This window comes from Gobius niger (genome assembly GCF_951799975.1).
Source record: "Gobius niger genome assembly, chromosome: 12".
In the NCBI taxonomy this organism is placed as follows: Eukaryota; Metazoa; Chordata; class Actinopteri; order Gobiiformes; family Gobiidae; genus Gobius; species Gobius niger.
In genome coordinates this window covers 10,219,117-10,245,977 of record NC_136863.1, presented here as the reverse complement: position 1 = coordinate 10,245,977, position 26,861 = coordinate 10,219,117, and the positions used below count along the sequence as shown (strand labels likewise).

The 26,861-nt window shown below is 42.1% G+C and overlaps 1 protein-coding gene across 1 annotated transcript; it reads left to right on the top strand.

Moving 5' to 3' along the window:
• Positions 1 to 960: 960 nt before the first annotated feature.
• Positions 961 to 26,766, top strand: trpm1b (transient receptor potential cation channel, subfamily M, member 1b; the record flags this gene model as incomplete). Its single annotated transcript, XM_079568368.1, has 27 exons — positions 961 to 1,020; positions 9,993 to 10,069; positions 10,732 to 10,924; positions 11,619 to 11,832; positions 12,406 to 12,530; positions 12,611 to 12,782; positions 13,179 to 13,353; positions 13,960 to 14,083; positions 15,357 to 15,429; positions 15,533 to 15,633; positions 15,934 to 16,107; positions 16,358 to 16,492; positions 16,560 to 16,610; positions 16,745 to 16,885; positions 16,964 to 16,993; positions 17,058 to 17,350; positions 18,120 to 18,348; positions 18,561 to 18,683; positions 18,765 to 18,893; positions 18,974 to 19,102; positions 19,258 to 19,509; positions 20,617 to 20,809; positions 22,748 to 22,768; positions 22,858 to 23,002; positions 23,754 to 23,959; positions 25,243 to 25,375; positions 25,446 to 26,766. The coding sequence occupies 27 exons, from the start codon at positions 961 to 963 to the stop codon at positions 26,764 to 26,766; spliced, it is 5,019 nt and encodes a 1,672-aa protein (XP_079424494.1).
• Between the last annotated feature and the right edge of the window lie 95 nt (positions 26,767 to 26,861).

Here is a 26,861-nt window from a genome sequence, read left to right as displayed (position 1 = left end):
AGCAGATAATCTGAGTGACTTTCAAGTGCTCTGATACAGCTTCTCAGTGTTGATGGGGATTTACCTGTGTCTTCTCCTGATCACCATAGATTTGAAGATATGATGGCACTGGAGGTAAATAACAGTACAAACAATTAAGACCTTATTTGCTCTAACTATAAACCAGTGCATTCTCGTTTCCGCCTTTCGCTCTATGAATGTGGCCCTTTGTCTCTCAGCAGTTACAGGAGTTCAAGTTTCAATATCAATAAATCATAGAATAGTTTATTAATAGCTTATTGATGTTTTCATGCAGCAGTTTTCTGTGATTTCCTTGTGCTGCTTCTGTCTCCTCTCTGCCTTGTGTATGTGTACAAGTGCACATCAGTTTAATGGTACTTAAGTATTTTTTTGTGAAATACCTTCTTATTACTGCTTTATTTGTTATTGTATAATACATCAAAATTGCATTCAAGTGTTGGGTTTACCTCTATACTAAAACTAGTCTGTTGGGCCTGCTGGAGACTATTTGCCACGAGAGCATCTTCATCACATAGAATCTCTCATCAACCTTTATTTATACCAGCAACTTTACACTGTATGAACATTTTCTAAGAAGGATCCTTATGTAATACAGCCATTTCCCTTCTGTCCTGAGGTTTAGTTCCTGGTCTGAGGTGTTACACTGCTCTCTGCTGTGACGGCAAAGTGAGTAGATTTAACTCCAATAACCATTTATGAAATCTCCGTCCATTAGACACGCTGCCGCGGCGTTAAGCCTGATTATGAAGCGGAGGCAGCCAGGCTCAGCGGCACAGAGGCAGAGGGTCCGCGTGATAAGTGCGGCATCACTTCTGACTTTCACATGAGCTGCTGCACGTACCAGGGAGTCGCACCGCCAACCTCTCGATGTTCCTTCCTTCCGACCAGCAACCTCCGAGGATCTCCTGCTTGGACACTGCGCAGATCTGAGGGGAGGTGATGGACCCTAAAGGACCCAAACGCTCGTCACTCAAGCGCTCCACGTCAGGCTCTCAGAAGGTAACACTCTGCGTCACCGCACTTTATCAACGACTTTGTACTTTTCTCTCTCATAAAACTAGGGACTTATTTCATTTTACAAACATCACACACTAAAAGCTGGGAAAACCTAAAAAGACCAGATAGAAATAGTGTTTGTTAGAGTACATTGACTAGTTTTGCAGTCATCTATTTCTTGTGACAATAGACAATGTGTGGAAAGTGTCTTGCTTAAGAACAGGCAAGGATTGAACTGGCATCTCTCTTGTTGGCGGGCAAATGGTTTAACAGCATCCTTTTGAAACAAGATGTTATTGGAGCTGTGTGGAACAGTAATGTGGCGTTCCTGACACTTTCTTTCAGGTCTTTGAGCAGTTTTGCCCAAATTAACTCAAGAATTAACTCAAGAAACAGTCAAGCAAACACACATGAAAGCTTTTACACTAAGAACTTTTTGGCAGAGCAGCTGTGACATATTTTTGAATAAAATGCAAAACAGGCATAAGTTTGGATTACTTTAACTACAACATATGCATATCTGGGATTAGTTCTCAGAAACTATGATTTTCTTTTGATCTACTGTATTTCTTTTAGACCTATTTTCAGATAGTAAAAGATAATAATTTAAAGTACAGATATATACAGTAACAGCGTTCCAAGCCTAGTTAGATATCCCATGTGGTAAATTCCCTTTACTCAAAGCTTTTTTTTTATTATTATTGAATTTGGGAAAGCACGGGTTGGAATATTATTAATTTGTCCCCAAAAAAAGCCAGTCTTATGCACAAAGCTCAAAAGAATTGGCTTCCATTAAGAGCGATAAATCCCATTACTACACCTTAATGACTATTGAGTGCACACTTTATGAGTTTTTAAAGTTCCCCAAACTTTAAAGGACTAGGCCACTGTTTTTAAATACTGAGAAATGTTCTTACATTAGCTTAGACGAGTTGATATGTAGCTGTCTGGTCTTTACGCGTGTCCTCAGTCACGTAAACAGAGCACAGACGGTGTTAGCATAAAGCCTCTCCTCTTCTCATCTATGGATCCAAATGGAGGTGATGTTAGAAGCGACCAAGCTCTTCCACGTTTTCCCTATTTAAATATGGTTACATGAGCCTGTACACGATCTAATTATAGTCACACAAAAACTAAACATATACATTTTCTAAGCAGATAAAAAGGGGAACTATATTGCAAGGCGTAGTAATATTACTAGGCCTTGCTATATAATAGTATAGGCGTAGTGATATATACTTTTTGTCCACTTAGAAAATCGACATGTTTAATTTTGTGTGACTATAATTGGATCATGTACAACTTCATGTAAGCATATCTAAATAGAGAAAACGTGGAAGAGCTTGGTCGCTTCTAACTTCTCCTCCGTTTGGATCCATAGATGAGAAGAGGAGAGGCTAAATGCTAACGCCGCCTGTGCTCTGTTTACGTGACTGAGGGCACGCGTAAAGACCAGACAGCTACATATCAACTCGTCTAGGCTAATGTAAGAACATATCTCAGTATTTAAATTATTATTGTAGACCATGCTCCCGCTCTCTGTGATATGGAAGGTGTCAGGGCAGAGTGAGCGGTGCTGCACGTGCTCCTCTTAATCCTTCTAATGGCCCAGTGCTCAGCCAGCGCTTCTGCCTTTGTGGAGGCTGCTCTCATGTGATTAACACATTCCAGCCGTTCTTCGAGTGCAAAAGTAACCGATGTGCACACAGACGTGAGCGCCTTTAGTTTAGCAACTCAAGTGTAAGACAGTAAAATGATGAATCTTGAAAGATATTCGAAATTTGTTTCTTTTGTTTTTAACGATAAGTTATAGTTGTACGACACACTGTTGTATTTATGTTAGCTGCAACCCCATAAAATGAAACAAACAAAGGAAAAACATTTAAACATTTAAAGGAGCTATGCCTGATTTTACTTTTAGAAATGGAAGGAAATGTATTTTACCCTGCTTTAGTGTATTGTAAACTCATACATTTGTTGGGAAAACACTGTGCATCAAATTGTAAAACATTTGCATCAATTTTATAAACTTTCAGGCTATTTTCTAGTATTTTTGTGAAAGTGACCCTGAAAAGTGACCCTGCAAGTTGTTAAATAATCCTATAAACTTGTCCCTGTAAATAAATTTGGAAAGTTATGAATGAGTTTGGACCACAGCTAACATTTTAATTAGTGGCTTCCCCTTTCATTGTTTGCAAAAAAAAAAAAAAAATCTGTTATAGGGCCTTTAAACTACAAATATAAACAGATAAAGTCCAGAAATGTATTTGCAAAAAGAACCTTTTATGTGAGGAACAGAGGCTTTTTCTATTTCTCTTCTTGCTCATGATGAGTTTCTTGATCATTTTATGTCGAGTTGAACTGCCTCTTTGCATGAGCACTATCTGTTTGCTGGATACCAGTAACTCTCTGTTACAATTTGCGTTAAAACTAAGAATATTTTACGATCTAACCCTCTTATAGCAAGTTCTCAAAATGCCGCATTTCCTCACTTCTCTGCAGATTTGGGCAACATGATCATTTGCCTTGAATCTATCAATCATATTTGGCAAAAGCCAGCCATTATATTTTAACACGCACTCGTACTTTGTATTTAAAGCCATTTACATTCTTACCTGTATGATTCTTTGGATGCCAGATTTTCCCTTTTACTTGATAGAAATGATAGCGTTATCTTACATGAGTGAATATTGCGGCCTCTCCACTCGCCTCTGTAATTATATCCGGTGGTTTAGCCATCTGCTGTCCTGCCGATATTCTTTCTACAACTTTCAGGCGACCGTTCTTGCCACTCATTTGGTCTGGGTAAAGACATAAGTAATTTGATGTATGTTTCACAGGGATCATCGTCATTTTAAAAGGCGCTAAACGTTTTCCGCCTGCATCACTAAGGCGATGAGTTAGATTACCACCACAGCAGTAATTACTGGAGCCCGTCCCACTATGTCCCCCCCCCCCGTCCCGCTCACAACTAGTCCAACTTGTACAACATTTTGAGGTGCTCGTACATATGTAAGTCCCCGGGCAGGATTCTTACATGAGAGGGAGGGGACATGAGTGCACAAATGCGAGATTAATATTCTTTATATAATCCACGGCCTGCTGATATGGGCTTTTACCGAGGAGCAATCAGTGAAGCTCTCAGCCAAACGTGCCACACTTTTAATAAGACCTGATGCACTCTAAATATAAACCAGCGCTTTCTCTCCTTTCGCATCATTAATGTGGCCCCAGAGTCGCTCCGGGTTCAGTGTGGCTTATGTGTCTCGACTCAAATCAGGGTTTTGCTGTGAACAATGGGCAAGAAGTTATTTGTAGAGCACAATTCATACAATCTTTACAAACATTTAACTAAAGAAGACACAACAGTACAGTAGTTACATTTTGGGAGATAAAATATGTTATTTCAGTTTTTCTGACAACACGTCCACATCAAGACATGAGCACCTGCATTGATTCATAAGACTCTTATTATTTGAGATCTATGTTTTCAACTCTCAAGATTCAGTTCACTGTGCACATGTTAAACATAGCATAAAGTATGAGCATGCATTTTATTACAGATATTTTTATTTTTAGAAAAACTCTAAAAATGACGATGTTTTTGCTGTGAGCGGCTCATCTCTCCTAAGACCTGACTGTAATGGTGTGTTCCAGGCAACTTGTTACTGGTATTTTCCCCACAAATTACAGCTTACAACCTCAGAGCGTTCCAGCTGAATATAGTCGTATCGTATTTTCCTGACTATAAGTCGCTCCGGAGTATAAGTCGCACCAGCCTTGGCCACTATCTGGGCCTGGAGGCGTAACTGCACCGTTGACAAGCCTCTCCCGGCAGCACGTTGTTCAAGCACCCATTTGCAAACTCGTTCCTCTGTGGCTCTAGCTTTTAGCTCGCGATTAGCCTTTTCGTCCCATGCGCACTCTCAAACACACTCTCATTCATCCAGGCCTTTTGTACATGTTTTAAGTGGTAGGGGAAACCGGAGCACCCAGAGGAAACCTACGCAGACACGGGGAGAACCCCACACAGAAAGGCCCCGTCCAGGTGGGAATCGAACCCGGACCTTCTAGCTGTGAAGCACGAGCACTAACCGCTGCGCTAACGTGCCATTTTCTTCATTGCAGTTAGACCTCCAAGTTTCTCACTCACTCCAAACTTTGCTGTTTTTTTTATTTTCACTGGTACAGTAAGTAAGTAAGTGCTTTATATGTCATTGTACAGCCGTACAGGAGTAGCAGATACTGATGCACAGGCCTAGAGTGCCCTCTAGCGGCTGTCAGTGTGAAGATAACAAAAGTAAAATTATATATTTTGATATATAAGTCGCACTTGAGTATAAGTCGCACCCCCAGCCAAACTTTTTTTGAAAAAGGTACGACTTATAGTTTGGAAAAAAAGGTAAACAAAACGGCTAATGCTACAACAATTAGCTAATACGATGCTAACATTATAGGAATGTTTCTCCACCCCAGTTATGAGTTAATTCAAAACATAACATTATATAGACCAAAAGGTCACTCGACCGATGTTGTGGTTTTGTTACAGTTTTATCATTAGCTACACTCCTCCACTGGGGGCCGCCATTACTGCCTTTGTCTCGTATCTGAACTCGGAGCAGTCTGGAGGTCTTATAAGTTGTAATTACCATTTCAAGGACGTTCCAAGGCATTTTTCCAAGTGCGATGTCTGAAATGGACTACTTACCAGTTGCCTGGAAAGCACCATAACTTCACTCGGAGCAGGGACGTCGCCAGCTCGTCTCCATGGAAACTTTGATTAAAGGCAGCCAAATGTGAGATGTAGATGAATTATTTAATGGATTCCCCTAAATCCATTCTTTGATTTCCCATTGTAAAAATAGCATTTTCTAGCTGGTCAGAAGGAGCATGTTTGTTTTTCTGGGAACTTGATGATCCAAAATGTTGCGCAGTGTGGCTTTAAATACTTATGGGTTTGAGAGACATCTTTTATACATAAGGAAAACCCACAGAAACAAGGACCTTTTTTTGTTTCAGAAAAGAAAAAAGGCCTTATCATAATCCCAACCTTTGCGATTTTCTATTTGCACCATCACTTCATTTAATCTCACAGTCCTGGTTTCATCGTCAGATTAAACATCAGGCTCTCAGCTGATGTTTGAGCCTATTTTAAGCCAATTTTTGTTGAGGCACTGGCTTTGACAATCACCTGACTCTAGGACGGGATCATGAGGCCCTTTTTAAACCTTTAGTGCAAGTCTGCAGCAGATTTATAATGGTTTATGGTTAAATCTCCCAGAGGCTCATAATAACACTGGTCTTTAGACAACACCTCAAAATCCTTGTTGCGGTTGAAGAGTTTATTTGTGTAATCAGATAAGAGCCATTCATATTGCCTGTGCTTTTCTTTAGTGCGGTAGAAACGTTCCTTATGACAAATCACTCCTTAATTATCAAATCCTCTCAGTTTACCAGTACGATACACTAGCAAAAACATGACTGCACCTTTCGCAAGCAAGAGAAGTCACCAAGTGCTTCACAAAAATGACACAGAAAGCTTTGAAAGGTATAACGTACCATATCCTTTGCCTTATACAGAATGTAATATTGTGACTCAAGAGACTGAGTGAGATGAGGTCAAGGCGAGATAATTCAGACTGTCATAGTATGTAAAAGTCCAAACGTTGATCCAAAAAGTAGCAATAATAAAAACAGTTGTCGAAGTGATGCGTCTGATTGTGACCGGAAGGAAGCCTCAGACAAACAGCAGCGGTTAATGCGGGTCTTGTGACTGCCGCGCTCTAATCAGCGACATGCCGCACTCGTGATGGCCGAACCCTCGGGACAAGGAGAGCTTTATACTCACAAGACAAAAACGGCTTCACCAATTATTGTTTAATGTGCATGTGTTGTGTTTCTGCAGGACAGCCCCCCAGTGCAGGACATGTGAGGTGCATTTGGGTGTGAGGGGGGGGCGAAGAGGGTCTGGGGGGCTGGTGTCCTTAGACTTATCTAATGCTGAAAACCAAAAGTGGATGTAAAGTGCTTGAATTCAGAAAAAAGGTTTAGGTGCTACTGGTATCGAAAAAATCACTTTTCCCCCCTTTTTTCATTTTTTTTTGCCCGATTTTCCCCCATTTTTATTTTCTTAATGTACCCCAATTTTATCTAATTTCCCCAATTTTTTCCCTAATTTTTTGCCAATTTTGTATTACTAATATTTTTGTAATTTACCCCCAATTTTTCCCTATTTTTGCCCCCCTTTTTTTCATTTTTACACTATTTCTCCTTATTTTTTGACACCATTTCCCCCTATTTTTTCCCAAATTATTCACCATTTTTCACACACTTCTTGACATAGGAGATGTACCCGATATTGTAAATTTGCAGATCTTCCACACATTATTGCTCCGTTTTCTGGTTCTAGATGACAGACAACGTTAAAGCATCGGCATCGGAAAAAAAAAGTAAAGGTATCCAGCCCTTCTTAAGATTGATTAGCGTAATCAGATTTTGTTTATGGAGAAAAATCTAACTTTAAAGCCTTTTTATCCATTATTATGAACTGCCTTATAAACTCAACCATGTGAAGAAATGGGCTGTAGAAATGTGTCAGGAAAGTTAGGAATTAGATTGAACAACCACTATTCGTAATTGTGCATACCAACTCAAATCAAGGCCAAATCTTCCACACTAACTTTTAGCTTTACTTTTTGCCATATGCTCCATCTCTCAGTGTTTCTAAGCAAAATAATATAGCTTTTAACTTACAGATGAATACTACATCAACATTACAGTGACTAAAGTCTAGTGGTTTGGTTGGACTCTTTTCTCCTCACTGCAGTGACATTCCTGAAACAGTTCAGTGCAGTGATTCCCAACCTTGAGGTCAGGACCCCGAACTTAGGTCACTGAAACTACACAGGGGGTCCCCCCAGCTTCTGAAACAGACTGAATTCTAACAAAGCGAGGTCGTCTTACATTCATTTTTACATAGATTTGTGCTGTAGAATATCTCTTTGAAACAAACATTTTAACTGAAAACACTGTAGTTTGTAATAGGGTTGGAGGTCCTCGATGAACCAATACAAACACATTAATTTGGCTTTAGTCCACGCATGTTCCTGAATGAAGCCTATGTGTTCTTGGTTGTGTTTGCACTTGCAATTAACACATGTAGTTTATTCAAACGCCGCTAAGCCTTTTTTAACCACATTTTTGCTACACTTTTATCTAGTGTCTGTTCTTGCTCTGAGCACATATTCTATGGCTGTTCACGGAGATTTCATGCCGTCCATTCCTGACCGCACAAATGCATGTTATGGCAGCCTGAAAGCAAACATTTGTATGCATGAGCAATAATATGCTTGGTTGAATGTCTGTATTGATCTCTTAAGCTTCGTTTTATGAGCTTGTGTTGCTGAATGTGTCTATTATTTCACAGTTTTCCAAGCGCTTCTTAAGTGGACATTAAGTTTCGTGAAATGAACTGAAAATTCAGCTCGAGACAAGGTTGATCCATTCAGTTCGTTGCTGTCTACACCAAAAAAGGAGAGTTCAACAAAGCGTTTGACGGGCAGGGGAGGGAGGGGGGCTCTTGTCTTGTCTTTCTACTTTTGAACGCAAACTCACTGCCTTTTCCTGGTGCAAAGTCAATTTAAGCTTTGTGTAAAAACAGTTTTGGGCGCAACCTTCCCCACAAAGACATTTCCTCGTGTCTGTCTTCTCAAAGGACGACGTCTACAAACTGGAGAATTTGTTGAGCCCAGTCTGTGCGTAGAAACATCGCATCCACTGCGCTTTGCCCCCCACAGGAGATCAGTAATGTCTTGACAAAGCTCCAGTCGGAAAGAATGCCTTCACCCAATTCTCCCAATTATGCTAATGGTCTTGAAATCAAAGTGGCAGCGGTGGGCAGTGCAAGGGGAGACTGCCACCCCACAAAAAGAAGTTACAACAAACGTCAGATTAGGGGGCCACTTATCAAAGTCGATTTTCTTTTTTGCGAGCTGTTCAAGAGGCGGATGAAAATACCCTGTGGGCTGGAGAGGGTCATGGGACTCCCAAAAGGATTACCTTCCACTGCAAGTCATGGGACCCGGGCCCAACAAAGAGCTGCTCACATGCTCCTCATATTAAAGTGGAGAGTTTGAAGTGGGGCGTCTCAGAAGGGGGCTGAGGAGGCGCGAGGCACACTTCGCTGAGACGGACCAGCTGCAGAGTCTATTCTTTACCGAGCAATGATGAGGCCAGAAGTTCTGATTGAGATCTTGAAGAAGAAGAAACTCACATATACTTGGGGTGAGTCAAGTGGGGAGTAAGATGAGCTGCTAAAATTGTATAAATATGTAGTTTAGATTGATAGAAGTTGAAATTACTATTGTTAATGTGTATATTTTGTGGCGTGAATTGATAGAAGTAGTGTGAAGGTGATGTTGATATTTAACCAGTGTCCCATTGAGATTCAGAATCTTTTACTCAGAAGTCAGCTTGGATCCTACTGTGCACGTTTTTAGTGATACCCAAAGGACTCAAACTCCAGGAGAACATGCAAACTCCACTCAGAAAGGCCTATCTTTACAGTATGATTTTATATAGGAGTTCTGGTGCCTATTTCCTTTATAAGAAGTTAATTCAGTGTAACTTCGATCACTTTTTTTGTATGAGAGAATCTTTTCAGGCTCGTCACGGCTGCTCAATTATCTCGATACAGATTTGCGATTTAGATACAGCCTCCGCCTTTCCCTCTCGCTCGCTACAGTCACAAGATCCAAATCAACATTCTTTACCATTTAGTTATTAGATTAGCGTTAACTGTTTCCTGTGTGGGGCTCTGGTTTGGTGTGACTTGACGCACACAGGGCACGACAGGGAAAGGTGGCCTACGCGTTTTTCCGATGTTGTTTTGGAAAATTGTGAACAAACACTCGACAAAATCACCTGCCTCTGCAGTCGTGATGAACTTTGTTGCATTTTGTGATCTCTCTTTACAGTTGCAGAGAGCTTGGGTCGAGAGGACATTCTGCAAGAGGGAATGTGTTCAGATATTTCCCACCAAGGATCCGCTCAGGTAATTCCCAACTCCCGCAGGACTCACCACAGTGATTTTGCTAAACAATAATAATACAAATATAGACAAAAACGAATATGATAAAGTAGAATAAAACAAAGATTTAAAAATGTTTGGTCCTGTTTTGATTGAGGTTGTGTGGACTCAATGTTAATGTATTGTATTATGTGTTATTTTTATCTTGAGTTATTTTTGAAAAGTCTGCAAAAAGTTGTCATTGAAAATGTCGAACTCGGTTATTGCCACCATGATGCACTTTCGCATGACTTCTTGCCCTTTTTGTAAATATATTGTACAAAGCAACACATTTACTTAAGTATCAGACTTTCTACTGAAGTAAAACCATGATAGTGTTCACTTTCAAGTAAAAAAAAAGAAACAAGTACACACAAATTTGGGAAACTATTGAAAGAAATAGATGTGCGTCATTATGAAGGACTGGAACTGAATGTGCCACTGGTGTTTTTTGACTTTTATTCTGATGTTTAATCTTCTGCATATTTACATATTTTAAATAGCAAAGTACCTTTAAAACACTAGAGAATACCATATATTTGCCCTGAAATACTCGATTTCCACTGCGTGTGCTGCCATGTTGTTTTTTGCCAGTAATTAAGTGTTTTGTTGTTCTCCTGTGGCTGTTACTGTCTTGATCGTACTAGATGTGCGTGCGGTCAGCTCAGCGCACAGCACGTGGCCATTCCTCCCGGAGCCACTGCGCTGGAGGAGCTTCAGGCGGCTTCGATTGACCCGACCAAAGACAAATGGACCACAGTGAAGCACACGCGCACCTACCCCACCGATGCCTACGGCATGATCGAGTTCCAGGGCGGGGGCTTCGTCAACAAGGCCCTGGTCAGTGCTGGTGCTCTCTCACTGACCTCATGTACTTCTCCAAAAATAGATACTACATGAGTTGGGAAAGATTTTAGACCCAATATCAGACCCAATAAATGAATCAGGTGATGTGGAAGATGTGGAAAACTTATAAATGTATCTTCTATTGGTAAAATTATATTCTACTATACCCTATTATAAAACATAAGAAAATTAAAACCATAACCTAAAAGTGGCATAAGTATTCAGACTGTGCACCATTGCTCTCAATCAAAGTTTAGCTGTTTTTGACCATTCATTCACTGAAAAAATAAAGGTATGCAGCCAGGGTTGCCTTAAAGGTGCACTATGCAACTTTTTATATGGAAAAAAAAGTTGATATTGTGCATATTTGACCTTGTAGTGACCCAGAGGTTGTATGAGTGGTCAGCATAGCACTTTCTTTTTCCATATAAAAAGTTGCATAATGTGTTAGTTTCACCCATAGGATCTAGCAAACCAAAGCATTTTTTCTAATATGATTAAATTAACCTCACAAAGTACAGTTATTATTTCATTTGAAGATGTACCACATAACTGGGGACATAAATAGTCATGTTTTTGTTATTTATGTATACGTATATTTATGTATAATTACAACAGTCCAACATACCCAACCTTTAAAATCTGTTGCCAACATCAACACCGCCTCTCTGCTCTGCTCGTTCTCCAGTACATCCGCTGTTCCTTCGACACCAAACCGGACAACCTCCTCCACCTGATGGTGAAAGACTGGCAGCTGGAGCTCCCCACGCTGCTCATCTCCGTCCACGGAGGTCTGCAGAACTTCGACCTGCAGCCCAAACTCAAGCAGGTCTTCGGGAAGGGCCTGATCAAAGCGGCGGTCACCACGGGAGCTTGGATCTTCACCGGCGGCGTAAACACGGGTACCTGACGCCTTTCAGCTGAGCGTGCCATGAGCGCATTATCTAAATTGTGATTGCGTAACACCTTTGTCTAATTTCCTGGGAGAGATTTGGGGCATTTTAATTAACGCAAATGCAGTATTTCTATTGCTTTTGGCCCAACATGCACCTTGTAGCTTATTTGCGTGGTAAATGACCTACATTCCCAGAAATGTAATGTTAATGTGAACGCATTAGTCATATTATTAGTCACGTTTATTCTCAACACTGCTGCACACTTGCTTTGATGCAAAATTCCGCCACATTCTGCAATGGAAGCGTGGCTTTCAATCTGTGCCTATGGCCTCTTTGACCTTTGCAGCCACTTTAACACATTCACGCAGGAAGTTCAATTAAAGCCTTGATTATTGTGACAATGTGCAACATATTTAGGCTATGATTCCAAACCATTTCAACTCAGTATGATCTTTTTTCAATAAATTCTGTTTCAACAAGAAATATGAAGTACTAAATCATGACCAAACCATAACTATCATCAACTAACTACAGTAATTGCTAAAGTTGCATTGGTAACGCTGCTGCTTTTGAACCCAGGTGTGATCCGCCACGTGGGAGAGGCTTTGAAAGACCACTCCTCTAAGTCCCGAGGGAAGGTCTGTGCCATAGGAATCGCTCCGTGGGGCATTCTGGAAAACAAAGAGGACCTCCTGGGGAAAGATGTAAGGATCTTTGTTCATCACCGCTTTCTCCTTGAAAACAACAACACATTATTCACACGCAATTGTTTTTCTTTGATCAGGTTACAAGACCCTATCAGACCATGGCGAACCCGCTCAGTAAGCTAGCAGTGCTTAACAATAGCCACTCCCACTTCATACTGACGGACAACGGCACCTGCGGGAAGTACGGCTCGGAGGTCAAACTGCGGCGCCTGCTGGAGAAGCACATCTCCCTGCAGAAGATCAACACTCGTAAGTGGATTGTGGGAACTCCTGCTTTGTGATTTTATTTTACCCTGTGTTGGAAGTTGATGGCGCTCCTCCTGTGACTCGTGGGCTTCCCTTTGTCATCCTATGCCTGGGGCTCAGAGAAGGCAGGGACAGCAAAGGGAAGCCCAGCTGTCGCACCTGACTCCAGATCATCGCTCTGAACAAGGCCCATGTTCTGTGTACATTATAAGATGGTGGCGCTTGTGTGCATTTCAACTTAAAGTTTGTTTTGACTACACCCACTAACCAGAAGAAAAAGACCTTGAGAGATCTAGAAAAGCAGAAATGAACTTTGTGCAGCTTCTATATAACGATGACTATAAAAAGGCTGAAAAACTGTGTGTTCTACAGCTAACCTCTGACTTTGTTTTGCTGCAGGCCTGGGGCAGGGGGTGCCTCTGGTGTGTCTGATCGTGGAGGGGGGGCCTAACGTGATCTCCATCGCTCTGGAGAGCCTTCGTGACGAGCCGCCCATCCCCGTGGTGGTGTGTGACGGCAGCGGACGCGCCTCAGACATCCTCTCCTTTGCTCACAAGTTCTCAGAGGAAGGAGGGTAAGATCAGGCCCACTGCTCTTCAGAATTATGCTCTCAAACACTCCACACTAAGCGCCACTTTATGAAGTCACTGATCTTTCACAAGGTCACGATCAATATAGAATCATTAAATCTATAACACTCGTCTCAAAATTGTCCAAAAAATACATAAATTGGACTCCATTTTGTCTAAATTGCAGCTGTAAACCATGCCTAAACCAGACGACACATAATTCAATGCATCACTTAAGCCTGCATAACAACGGCGCCCACTTCCTGTTTCGATCCAGCACGCCAAAATAAAAGCACACAGCTCGTCACATTGATTAGTTCAGCAGGTACTTGCAACATTACAAGAATATAATTACATACACACATTTGAAGTGTTTTGTCTGTTAATAGTTAGGCAGAAAGAAAGTTGAACTAATGAACTGCTGAACTAATGAATAGGATGGTGCTTTTATTTTGGTGTACTGGATCGAAACAGCGCACCAATGATTTGAAGTTATGCAATTATCTCTTAAGTAAAATGAATAAAGTCTTCAGATAACTGTGAGCACCTCCTATGTGCAAACATGACACCCTGCATTAAAATGACCCTGACATTGACATTTATTCTTTCAGCCTGATCAGCGATGACGTCAGAGACCAACTCCTGGTGACCATTCAGAAAACCTTCAATTATAGCAAAAGTCAGTCCCAACAGATTCTGCTGATGGTTTTAGAGTGTATGAAGAAAAGAGAGCTGGTGAGTCGGACAATGTATCAAATCTATCCATGCCATTCATTATCATTTCATTGTGATTTCCTTGTATCTATATTGCCACCAATAAAGCTTGACTTGTGCAGCACTGGTGTCCGTGGTCATCTCTTCCATCCGCTCATCCCTTGTGTGTTTCCCATTAACATATTGAATAAAAATAATCCATGGCACCTCCTCGTCATTTCCTTCTTGCCTATGTGTGCAGTGTCACATAATCCACGCATTACTCCCTCACCAGGGCGTCTGCTCAGCTGTTAAGTGCTGGCCTGTATGCCTGGAGTGGTAAAGTCTTTATTTATTATCAATATATGCTCATTTAGACAGATCTTTCTCATTAATCCTTACAAGTGTTGTAGTGTTAGGCCAAGAACATGAGGCATAAAGTGGAGTAGGTCTTCCATATTTGCTATGATTAGTAGGCTGTAATACCCTGTAATGTTACCGCTGTACATTTAGGTGGGAAAGAGCGGTCTTAGCCCCGTTAAGAGCTGGCTCTTACTGTATCCACTGACTGTAAGCATGGCCACAGATGGAGGATAGCATGGTAATCCTTAGTATGGTTTCTCTCAGCCTTATCTATGATACGGGCTCCAGTTATAAGTGTTAGACCCCCTAATGCTCTAACAAACTGAGATACACTTAGATGGTACTTTGGGTGTGCTTTACGCTGGCACTGAAAGCTGTGCCAGTCGTGGTACAGCTGATTTGAGCAGGGTAAATTTCAGGACAGGGTTAAACTCAGGTGAAGCTGAATTGCTGTCTGTCTGCACATAATCTCCTCATCCTAAGTGCATCCACGTCGAACAGCTGGCCAATGCAAGCACAAATCGAGACTGTACCGTTTAGTATACAGAAATGTAACATGAGACGAAGAGAAGCATGTTGGCCATACCTTGAAGATGGCAAAAGCATAAAATTAAGTTCACTAGAATTGTTAAATGTAAATGTTCAATTCAGCAAAACCCTAAGATCAAGCACTGAAACTTGTGCCACCCATGACCCACTCCAGTGAAAGGAGTCTGGACACGCCGCGTTTCTATGTGAGACTTTTTGTGTGAAGTTCCCATTCTCACCACTTGTCTAATGGATTCCCTTGTGTGCCTTCTGGTGGACTGTTTGTTCCTCCATCCTCCAACTGTAGCAGGTTCTCCTGAACTGCACATTGGCCCATACACAGGGATGGGCATGATTGTCTGAGCTTCATCCATAGTATCCTAATCTTACAGGACTACTGTTGTTGTTTTTTCACGCTCTAAAGATTACAGTGTTTCGAATGGGCTCAGAGGGACAGGAAGACATCGAAATGGCTATTCTGACAGCATTGTTAAAAGGTACACCTGATATACCTGAGCTTTACACATCAGCTCTTCTACATGTTACACAAATTGAGGTTGAAATAATAATGAAATACTAACCACTGTTTCGCTGCACCAGGCACAAACGCATCAGCCCCAGACCAGCTCAGCTTGGCTCTGGCCTGGAACAGAGTTGATATTGCTCGGAATCAGATTTTTGTTTATGGACATCATCTACCGGTGAGCAATTTTAAGATAGAGGAATTTTGGTAATTTTGGCAAATGCAGGTCGACTGAGTGCAGTGAGTGCATGCACCAATGTCAGGTCAAATCTGCATTGTGTGATTAAATGTTTACCCTTTGCTCTGTTTGCTCTGGAAGTTGACGTGGGTTTTTGAGTCAGGCTTGTGTGTCTTTATCATGTAAATATGTTCTAACTGGTCAATCAAAATGTTTAAGTTTAGCTTCTCCTAGTATGATATTTGATAATTGTTCATGTTAAATCTTAAATCCCCCAAACCTCAATGTGTGCTTGTGTAGCCTGCAGGTGCCATGGCCAACACTGCCGCTGGGTCTGCCACCCAAGACAAACAGAGGAGTCCTGCCGCCGCGCCCCGCAACAAGGCCCGGGCCAAAAAGGGCAAAGGAAAAGGGAAGGCCAAACCAGAGCCACCGGAAGAGACGGACCCTCGCAAACTGGAGCTCATCCGCTGGGTATGTCAGGAGATCCCCTGCTTCACTCCATACCACAACTAAACTGTCACACACTCAGTCAGAGCCATTTTGTCCTGAGAATCAGCTGTGGTGTCTCCAATGAGCTCAAAATGTATTATTATAATGGGTTTTTATGTTCCAAGCCAATAAATAACTCATTACTGTCTGATCTCTTATTGCATAACACCATAGGACCAACACTTGACTAAATCATATCCCATCATTCACTAAAATCCCTTCTCTCATCCAGGTGAACTCTCTGGAGCAGGCCATGATGGATGCCCTGGTTCTGGACAGAGTTGACTTTGTAAAGCTTCTTCTGGAACATGGAGTGAACATTCACCACTTCCTGACCATCCCCAGACTGGAGGAGCTCTACAACACAGTAGGCAAACATTTACAAACAAATATACAGTGTGGTCATGCTGCTAAAACATTTCTGTAATCTCTAGAAACTGGGCCCTGCTAACACACTGAATGGCGTGGTTCGAGATGTTAAAAAGGTGAGAAAGCTTTTCTAATTTCTTCTTTGGTGTATTTTTGCAATGACTGTCAAAGGAAGGAACTGCTTCTGAAAAAGGAATGTGAAACAATACAACAAATGATGTGTCTTTTTCTTTTTTTCTGTTCTTTTCAGGGAAACCTTCCTCCCGATTATCAAATTACTGTGATTGACATTGGGTTGGTGCTGGAGAACCTTATGGGAGGAGCTTACAGGAGCAACTACACACGGAAGGCCTTTCGCAACCTTTACAACAACCTGTATGGTCTGAAGAGGGTGCGCCAAAAGAACTTTTGTCATTAATCATCATTTCATCTGTTCAAAAACATTAACTTTTATTTACGTCTTTCACAGCCCAAAGCACTCAAGCTTTTAGGAATGGAGGTAAAGTATTATTATCAAACTCTTTGGATACAAAGTAATTGCTTTAATGCATACACTGTTGTAGGATGATGAACCACGAGGAAAGGGGAAGAAAAAGACAAAGAAGAAGAAAGAGGAGGAGGTGGAGATTGATGTAGATGACCCGGAGGTGTGTCGCTTCAAGTTCCCCTTCCATGAGCTGATGTTGTGGGCCGTGCTGATGAAGAGGCAGAAGATGGCACTGTTCCTGTGGCAGCGTGGGGAGGAGGCCATGGCCAAAGCTCTGGTGGCCTGCAAACTGTACAAAGCGATGGCCCATGAGTGTTCTGAGAGCGAGCTGGTGGACGACATCTCCCAGGACCTCGAGAACAACTCCAGGTAACAGGCTCTTTAGGGGTGCAAGCCTTTTGGACTGGGTGTCTGTTACCCTCTGCAGTGGGGGATGGTACATGTGAAAAAGCAATCAACAAACTTGATTTGTTAATTGCATTTCCACATGCAATTAATACATTAATTGCATTTAATACTAAGTCAGACCTTAGCAACATGATGCCAACAGATAGATGGTCAAAGTCAATGCTGGTAGCATAATATGAAAGTGTCAGAAGTATGAGTCTAAAAGCCAAATGGCGTTTGAAAGCAAACTAGCTGCACAGATAAGAATCATGGAATCAGACTCGCGAAGGACAGGGTGATCAGACGTGTGCTGGATCCTGGTGCACAATTTTATTTTAAGCATGTACACTTCATCAGATGTGTGAATCAAAAAACCTCCAATTAGTTTTAGAGAGGCAAATGAAATGTTACAGTTAAAAGATTTAAAAGTAATAATAATTAATAATGCATTAGTCTTATTTAGGGCTTTTCCTGATACTCAAAGTCGGCTCACAAGGCCATGCATGATTCATTCACTCCATACTTACTGGTGGCGAGTCATGACAGCAGCCACAACCACCAGCAGATTGGCAGCCACGGGGTAGACCGGACCCTTGGCTACCATTCAGCTGCTTCCTTCAACCACCACCAACCACGTACACATTCACATATATTCTTGCTTTTAGTGGTAGGGTAAACCGTAGCACCCAGAGGAAACCGCTCACAAGTGCTAACTGAGTGAAAGTGTCTGTTATGTTGTTGCTGTGCACAGGGAGTTTGGGCAGCTGGCGTACGAGCTGCTGGACCAGTCGTACAAACACGATGAGCAGGTGGCCATGAAGCTGCTGACGTACGAGCTGGTGAACTGGAGTAACTCCACCTGTCTGAAGCTGGCCGTCGCAGCCAAACAGAGAGACTTCATCGCTCACACCTGCAGCCAGATGTTGCTGACCGACATGTGGATGGGCTGCCTTCGAATCGGAAAGAACCCTGGACTAAAGGTATCAGTAAAGACAAACTAACATTTCGACACAGAAATAGGCTACCCCAAATGTGAAACATACTTCACTAGTCAATTGGTCCTTCTTGAGGAGACTTTCTGTATTTGTTTTCCTGTTAAACCATTAGCATTAGCGGACAAGTAACAACAAAACTATGTAGAGCTTGAGGTAGTCACCTCGACTGTATCTCATAAGTCCTTCATTTTTTCCAGGTTATTTTGGGAATTATATTTCCTCCGCTAATATTGCTGCTGGATTTCCGAATCGGAGACGAGGCGTATCATGCAGCTGCAGAGAATGAAGACGGGAAAGATGATGATACAAAATCCAGCAAGGTTTGCGTGAGATAATTACAAGATTGTTGTTTTTTTCATTGGTTATGATGAACATTTTTATAAGACTATTTGTTGTGTCAGGAAGCCGCTGATTCCACATCCCGAAGAGGAGATGAGGAGGAGGGCAGCACCAAAGTCCGTAAAATTCCTATTGGCAGAAGATACTTTGAGTTCTATGACGCACCCTTTACCAAATTCTGGTTCAACACTGTACGTTTCCTCTTTCATAAACTAAGCAAACTGTTTTTCCTCTTTCTCTGACAACACTAACATTTGTGTCATTTTGCCAGATTTGCTATCTGGGTTACTTGATGTTATACAACTATATTATTCTGGTAAAAATGGAGCGGTGGCCTTCTCTTCAAGAATGGACTGTTATAGCATACATCCTCACACTTGGCAGTGAAAAGGTCCGACAGGTGAGTATGTTCAAGGTGCCATTTTGAGTGTAACAAATCCAGTATTTTATCAGGCAACTATGATTCAGCAAGAGAGATCGAAATGCAGTCTCTAAAACAAGCGAGCTGCCTTTGAAGCACCAGCTCTGGACAGATGTTTGTGTATTGATCCCCAGATTTTGATGTCGGAGCCGGGGAAGCTGAAGCAGAAGGTGAGCGTGTGGATGGAGGAGTACTGGAACATCACTGACCTGGTGGCCATCTGCACGTTCCTCCTGGGGCTGATGCTGCGCCTCCAGCCGGAGCCGTACATGGGCTACGGCAGGGTCATCTACTGCATTGACATTATCTTCTGGTACATCCGAGTGCTGGACATCTTTGGTGTCAACAAGTACCTGGGGCCGTACGTCATGATGATCGGCAAAATGGTAAGGGAAACACTGGGGAAATGTACGCAAATTCAAAACGAAACTCTGTATTTAACCTCTTACCCCCTGCCTTAACCGAGCGCATGTTCTCCAGTTCAGTTTGGCCCAAATCTAAAAGCTTCTTGACTGGAGCTTACAGACTATTGGTCAGTGTAATGCCTCATTTGAAAGCTAAGACCGACACAATGGATCGTAACTTTTTTTTGTCATCACTATTTTGTTGCATTTTGTCAGCACTTTTGTTGTGTTTTCGTAGCCTTTTTTGTTGTGTTTGGTCACTTTTTCATTGCATTTTTGTCACCTTTTTGTCACCCTTGCGTGTCCCTCTTGTTGATTTTTGTTGCTTTTTCATCACACTTTTGCCATGTTTTTGTCGCTTTTTCACGACTGTTAAGTCACATGTTTTTATCATTTTTTGTTGTGTTTTAGTCACATTTTTTGTGCTTTTTTTCTTTTCTTCTTTCTTCTTTTCTTTTTTGTCACGGTTTTGTCTTTTTTGGGGGGGGCTTTTCTATTTTGTTTTCATCCTTCTTTCCATCGCTATTTTGAGGCTTTTTTTCAAGAAGCTTTTAAATTTGGATAATGCCAAAATGTGCTTGGTTCAGGTGGGGGTTGAGAGTTTAAATGCATTGTTTGTGTAGATTATCCTTAAAACATTTTTACAATAATATATTTTAATTTATTGGATTATCGTTTAAATTGATAGCTTTTTATTGGGGTGATAACAGTGATAATAACATTTGTATGGGGAGTAAAAAAAATAGTTTCGCAGAAATTCACAAAATTTGGCAGAAAATTCCATTCCAAAAAAGTAAATGAAACCCTTGTCATATGTTTCATGGAGTTGCCGTAGCGATGACCAGAACTCCCCATTTATTCTGGATGGAAAAATTGTATAATTGCACAATTTTACCAAATGACAAGGGCAAATGGAAACATTGTTTTTCTCATTGCTTATACCATGTTTCCAAAAATAGATTTTCCTATAGTTTTCATAGTTTTCATACTCCGGGAAAATCCCACAACAGTGGAAATCTACACATAGTGAACCGGACTATAAAAAGAATGTCCTGAATGCTTAGAGAATCTGATATTTTTCTCTTACAGATGATAGACATGATGTACTTTGTGGTTATCATGCTGGTCGTACTCATGAGCTTCGGAGTGGCGCGCCAAGCCATCCTTCACCCTGACGAGGAGCCAACATGGCGTCTGGCCCGCAATATCTTCTACATGCCGTACTGGATGATCTATGGGGAGGTTTTTGCCGACTCGATAGACCGTAAGACTAGAATTCATAGTAAGATTCGGTTTCCTGATTCTGGGCAGATGATCAGTGTTGCACAATTTTTGTCATTTCCATGTGTTGGTTTGTCATAGTAATCTGTCAAATTGACCGTGAATGGGTAAAATACAGCACTAAAACTGTGATCATCTGCCATCTCAAAAGAAACACTACTACTACTTTCATGGCTAAACAAAGCATTTGAAGCCTGTGCCTCTTGTACTAATTATATTAACGACTCCATGCCAACTCTATTCAACCTGGAAATTCTGACATTTTAACAATGTGGTGTGAAAGTTAACAAATCTAACCAAAACAATGGAACTAATGCATGACCAGGGGCAGATTTAGAGGCATTGTAACATCATTCTTCAAAACTAATATTGAAAACTGACTTCATTCACCATAAAAGGTTTAATAAGCAGGATGCTGTATTACACTGGCTACGTTTACATGGAGACCAAAACTCTGATCATAATCTGATTTCTGGAGTTCTCAGATTATTGATGTGACATATAAACAGCATAATCTGATATACATGATCTGATCATCATATAATCTGAATATATTGAAACTAACCAGGAATACAACAAAGAGGCCAACGGCATGAAGACAAATATTAAAAGATTTTAACTATATGTGCATCAGCCTTAACCGCTGATGCCATATGTGCATCAGCGGTGAAGGCTGATGCACATATGGCAGAATATTACTCCATCCTCAGCGTTGTGAGTTCGAGTCCCAGCTATGATTATTTACTGTTTAAATCATAGCTCACTTGTCTTCACCCTTACATTTATAGTAGAAGTTGAAGCACAGTTTGTGCTATTTGTATTTTACTTTACTTTGCTATCGCCAGACTAAATATCATAAGTTATATTTAGTCTGGGGACCACCAATTCATTTTCCTGTAGGAGAGGTGTGGTTTATGATTGTCTATAGCCGTTAATTGGGAATGTCTATAATGTGTCTAGAGTAGCCATAGCCAATCGTATCAATTGTACAGATGACATATGACGTACACGCTATAAATCTTAGGCTAAACTATTTAGAACACTGTCTAAAACTTGATTGAAACATGGCGTCGCGTCTGCTGCCGTAAATAAACTTCTTTTTTTTTTTTAAACAAACTTCGTCATCGTCTTGCCGTCCTTCCTCGTTCTGTGATTGGTCCCCAAATCCATGTAAAAAGTTTGGCCATGGTCCCCAGACCGTTGTGAAGTTCGAAATGATTCGAGCGCACACAGCAGCATGGGCAAACTACAATTACTAAAGAAAATAAGACATAGCCGACTGAGTTTAAACCCCAGACCTTTTGAGCTACTAAACCTGTGCCATATCCACCAAGCACAAGAAGCTGCTGCCACATGGAGTTTGAAATCCAATCATTCTCCACCTGGTTCTGCAGGTGAGCCTGACTGGAGGGAGGGGCAGGGAAGAATTTCAGTTGCTCTAAAAATCCAAATCTGCACTGGGAGAAGTAGAACCCGGAGTTTTGGATTCTCAGATTTCTGAAGTGAATATAAACGCATCAAATTTGATTATTATTATCTGATTTCTCCAGTTATCAGATTTTTCTGACCATGTAAATGTAGCCTGTGTATGATCTTTTCTCCTATTTAAATTGGAGAACATGAAGTCCTGCATATTATTACTTTAATATGACAAATTGTAAATGATAATAATTGCATGTTGTTGTTACATGTTCACTGTTGCCTATAAAGGAATTAGATTTTTACCTCTTGTGAAATAACAAACTACAGTATTACATTTGATGAATTGAAACCCTGTGACTACTAAAATACAAATTAAGACCAAACTAAATGATTGAATCTTTATAAGCCACAGTGCACCAGCTCTGAATGACATTGATAATGCAATGGCCTACATCAGTGTTGTTAAATATCTGTACATTCTTCTGTTTTCTGTTGCGTCTCTGGGAATTCTTTCAAGTCTATGCCATGGAAATCAATCGTGAGTCGTCGTTTATCAGACACAACCTCCAAAAGTTTTGATAAATGGAGGAAAAAAACACGCAGGCTAACTTGTTGTCCTGTTGGCAGCCCCCTGTGGTGAGCATCTGTATGATGAGGATGGGAAGAAGCTGCCCCCGTGCATCCCTGGCGCCTGGCTCACTCCTGCCATCATGGCCTGTTACCTGCTGGTGGCTAACATCCTGCTGGTCAACCTGCTCATCGCTGTCTTCAAGTAAGTTCACTTTGCAGGCCCGAAACAGTGGCTAGAGTCTGTACCATTTACGTGAACTGACACAGGGCATCCTTGATATATGAAATTTGAAAATAGCTTTTTGTGCAATAATTGTTATATTTCAAAGGATGAAGGATACATAAAATAAACTCGAACATGTTAACAGAAATAGAGGCTCTTCTCCAGTCTTCATCTGGGTAAGCCCTGGGGACTTTCAGTGTATCATCAGAATGACACAGACTATTTATTGTCTGCTGGAACATCTTTGGACTCAAAATAATGTTGCTTTTGTTCTAGAAGAGCACCAGATTATTTTTACTTTTTTGGATCCACTGATGCACTCACCCTCCTGTTGTTTCGTAAACTACAAAAATATTTTCTTCATGTTGGTAGCAAGGATCAAGGATCATGACAACTACAATACTTTATGTGGGAGATTGAGGACTCTTTTAAAAACAAGATGGCGTACCTTGAGGGGATTTATCCTCTCAAATAAATACATAAAGATGAATAGTTCCCTCTGTTTTTCACAACACTGAAATGGCCCTAGACCCAGGAGCTTACAACTAGAAATTGACAAGCTACCGGTAATGTGAGGCTGTTTGTATAGCTTAATGTTACTTTCGTAAAACAACCAACCTAAAAAAGTGTGAAGGCATAGCGCTAAATAGTCGACTCTTCGTTTAAAACTACATGACAATAATAATAAAAAACACAATTTCATAAACTGTGTAAACTGTGCATCCCTCAGCAACACGTTCTTCGAGGTGAAGTCCATCTCAAACCAGGTGTGGAAGTTCCAGAGGTACCAGCTGATCATGACGTTCCACGACCGGCCCATCCTGCCCCCTCCCCTCATCATCTTCAGCCACCTCTACATCCTCCAGAGCCGCCTGTTCAAGCGCTGCGCCAAGAAGAAACAGGAGGGGGAGCTAGACGAGAAGGACCGGGGTCTCAGTGAGTCCACATTTATTTTATGATTTTAATAAAAAGCCATTTCTTGTCAAGACTTTTCAGCTGTTCTAATGACTGATATATTACCATGTGCGGGATTATGATTTGTGCTGGATTTTGACTGACACTGATTCCATTACACTCCGTACAAGAAATGTACAGCAAGGCCACAGCTGACATTGTGCACACCTTTAAGACCGGTAAACCCTTTCATGCCTGCACTGTAGCTGCATGTTACAGGTGGGGGTTAACCTCTTAACCCCCACCTGAACCAAGCACATTTTCTCCTCATAATACAGTAGCAACAAAAACGTGACGAAAACATGACAAAAAAGTGACACAAAAAGCCACAAAAAAGCAATGAAAAAGTAGCAAAAATCTATAAAATCATGGCAAAGAAGAGACCAAAACACGACAAAGTTTTGTACTCACTTTTGCAGGTCTTAGCTTTCAAATGAGACATTACACTGTTGCTCTTCAGTCAAGAAGTTTTTAGATTAGGGTAAAGCTGAACTGGAGAAAATGCACTCGGTGAAGGCGGGTGGTAAGAGAGGCATATGGAGGATTCAGTAGTTCTCTGGCAAATAGCTCAATATTTTAAAATTACATGTTGGAAAGCCCACTCCTGGAACCGCCACCTTAACATGGTCGAGGGGTTTGAGTACCTGAATTATCCTGGGAGCTCTGTTGTTGGGGGCTTGGTGCCCCTGGTAGGGTCTCCCATGGCAAACAGGTCCCACCACCTGCAGGAGGAGCTATAGGGGCTGGTGCAATGTGATTTGGGAAGCGCCAACATCTGCCCCCACGACCTGGCAACGGACAAGTGGAAGAAGATGGATGGATGGATGGATGGATGGATGGATGGATGGAAAGCAAGTTTCATTGTAATAACCACATAGCGGGCATTCAAAACTGTATGTACAGAATCAAATAAGTTGTTTTTTTCCGTGGCTGTTTTGCCTCAAACCATAGACAAACTAATGAGTTTGTCTATGGTTTGAAGCCGCATGTCTGTGAGCATGCAACTTGTGTGCCTGCTCTGCCCAGGGGGAAGTGACGTGACCATGAATAGGGCCTATATGATTAGCGCTCCTGCCTCATGACAAAAAAGTCCTGGTTTCATTTCCTGGACCTTGCAGGCCTGTCTCTGTTGATGATTTCTGGATCTAACAAAAAAAAAGAAAATGCACAAATAAGACAATGTGTTGGAAGCTGGAAGCACAGACAATCTAGTATAATACAGTCTAACACTTAATCCTCCTGTCATCTCTGTTTCCTTGCCTTAGAGCTGAGGCTGAATCCAGAAGAGCTCAAGAGCCTGTATGAGTTTGAAGAGCAGTGTGTGGAGGAGTACTTCAGGGAGAAAGAGGATGAGCAGCAGTCGTCGAGTGATGAGCGCATCAAAGTCACTTCAGAACGGTGAGTCTCTGCACAATGTTATCCCCTGATCTCACATGGCCCTGACCCTTGACCTTTCCCCCCCTGGCAGAGTGGAGAACATGTCCATGCGTCTGGAGGAGGTGAATGAGAGGGAGAACACGATGAAGGCCTCGCTGCAGACTGTGGACCTGCGTCTGGCCCAGCTGGAGGAGATCCACGGGAGGATGGCCACGGCTCTGGAGAAGCTCGCCGGAGTGGACAAGCTGGAGCTGACAAGAACTTACTCCCGCAACTCCTCTGTGTGCGACCCCTCCTCACTCATGCGGCAGGGCAGCATCAACAGCGCCGACGGATACAGCCTGTACCGCTTCCACATGGACATGGAGGAGTTCTCTCAGAGGCCGAAAGAGGGGGACGAGAGCGCCAAAGGTCGTCTGGAGACACAAAAGAGTCTTAGTCTTAGTCATGCGGGCCTGAATAAAGACAGCCTAGACGTGTGCGGCATCGAGCGATCGCGGCCCAGCTCTTGCGTGGACATTCTCATATCGCCGTGTGAGCAGAGGCCTTTGTCCGAAAGCTCAAGTCAGGAGACAGTGGCAAGGAGTTTACGAGGAAGTACGCAGATCCTGGACAAGCTCATGGATAAGAACAGACTGCAGCCTTCGTCGCCTCCAAAACGGACCAAATCTTTGCGACACTATCCCGCAGAAGAACCAGCTACCTCGCCGCTGACTAAACGGAGGTCTATGAGCACAATCATCATCAGCCCCCCGGATGAGCCAGACGAGCCCCTGGAAACATGTACAACGTCTGATGTGGTGGTCAGCGCCCCTCCACAAAGGACTAAGTCTCTGAGATATGATCCTCCTGAGAGCGCTTTCCCCGTTACAAAGAAGAGAACTATGAGTAGCATCATCTACAGTCCTCAAGAGCCTGTCGACAACATGCAAGCAGACTACAAAGCGTTACAGGAGCAGGTCGGCCAAACACCGAACCAGTGGCCGGCGAACTTAGAATACCAATTGCATCCGAGCGTCTACGGCCAAATGCCCAAAGTGTCGACAGTGAGAAATCTAGCGCAGCAGTTTCAAGCCACGTGTGAAAAGACTGAAAAACAAGAAAGTGTTGAAAAAGGCATCACGTATTTTCAACCAGCAGAATTTAAAGCAGAGCAGATTAAATCTCCAGCCAGGAGGCACAAATCGGATTCAAGCGACTACCTGGCTGTAGACGATGATAGATTTCTGCCGTATTACAGGTCACGGAGCTTCAATGCGAGTGACAGAAAAGCTAAGCCCACAGTGAGCGAGCCCAGAGCTGCCAGCAGTGATACAGACATCAGAGAAGCAGGTGGTGGTGCACCTGCAGAGGGGGGTGCTGCGGTGACTAAAGAAGAGCAAACAGAAGAGAAGGGACAAGAAAAGGATTAAATGCAGAAGTGACTTTTTGTACTTCAGTTAATAATGAACAAGATCTAAATGCCACTGCACACTCTCATGACAGTAATCTGATTCAAAGTCGACTT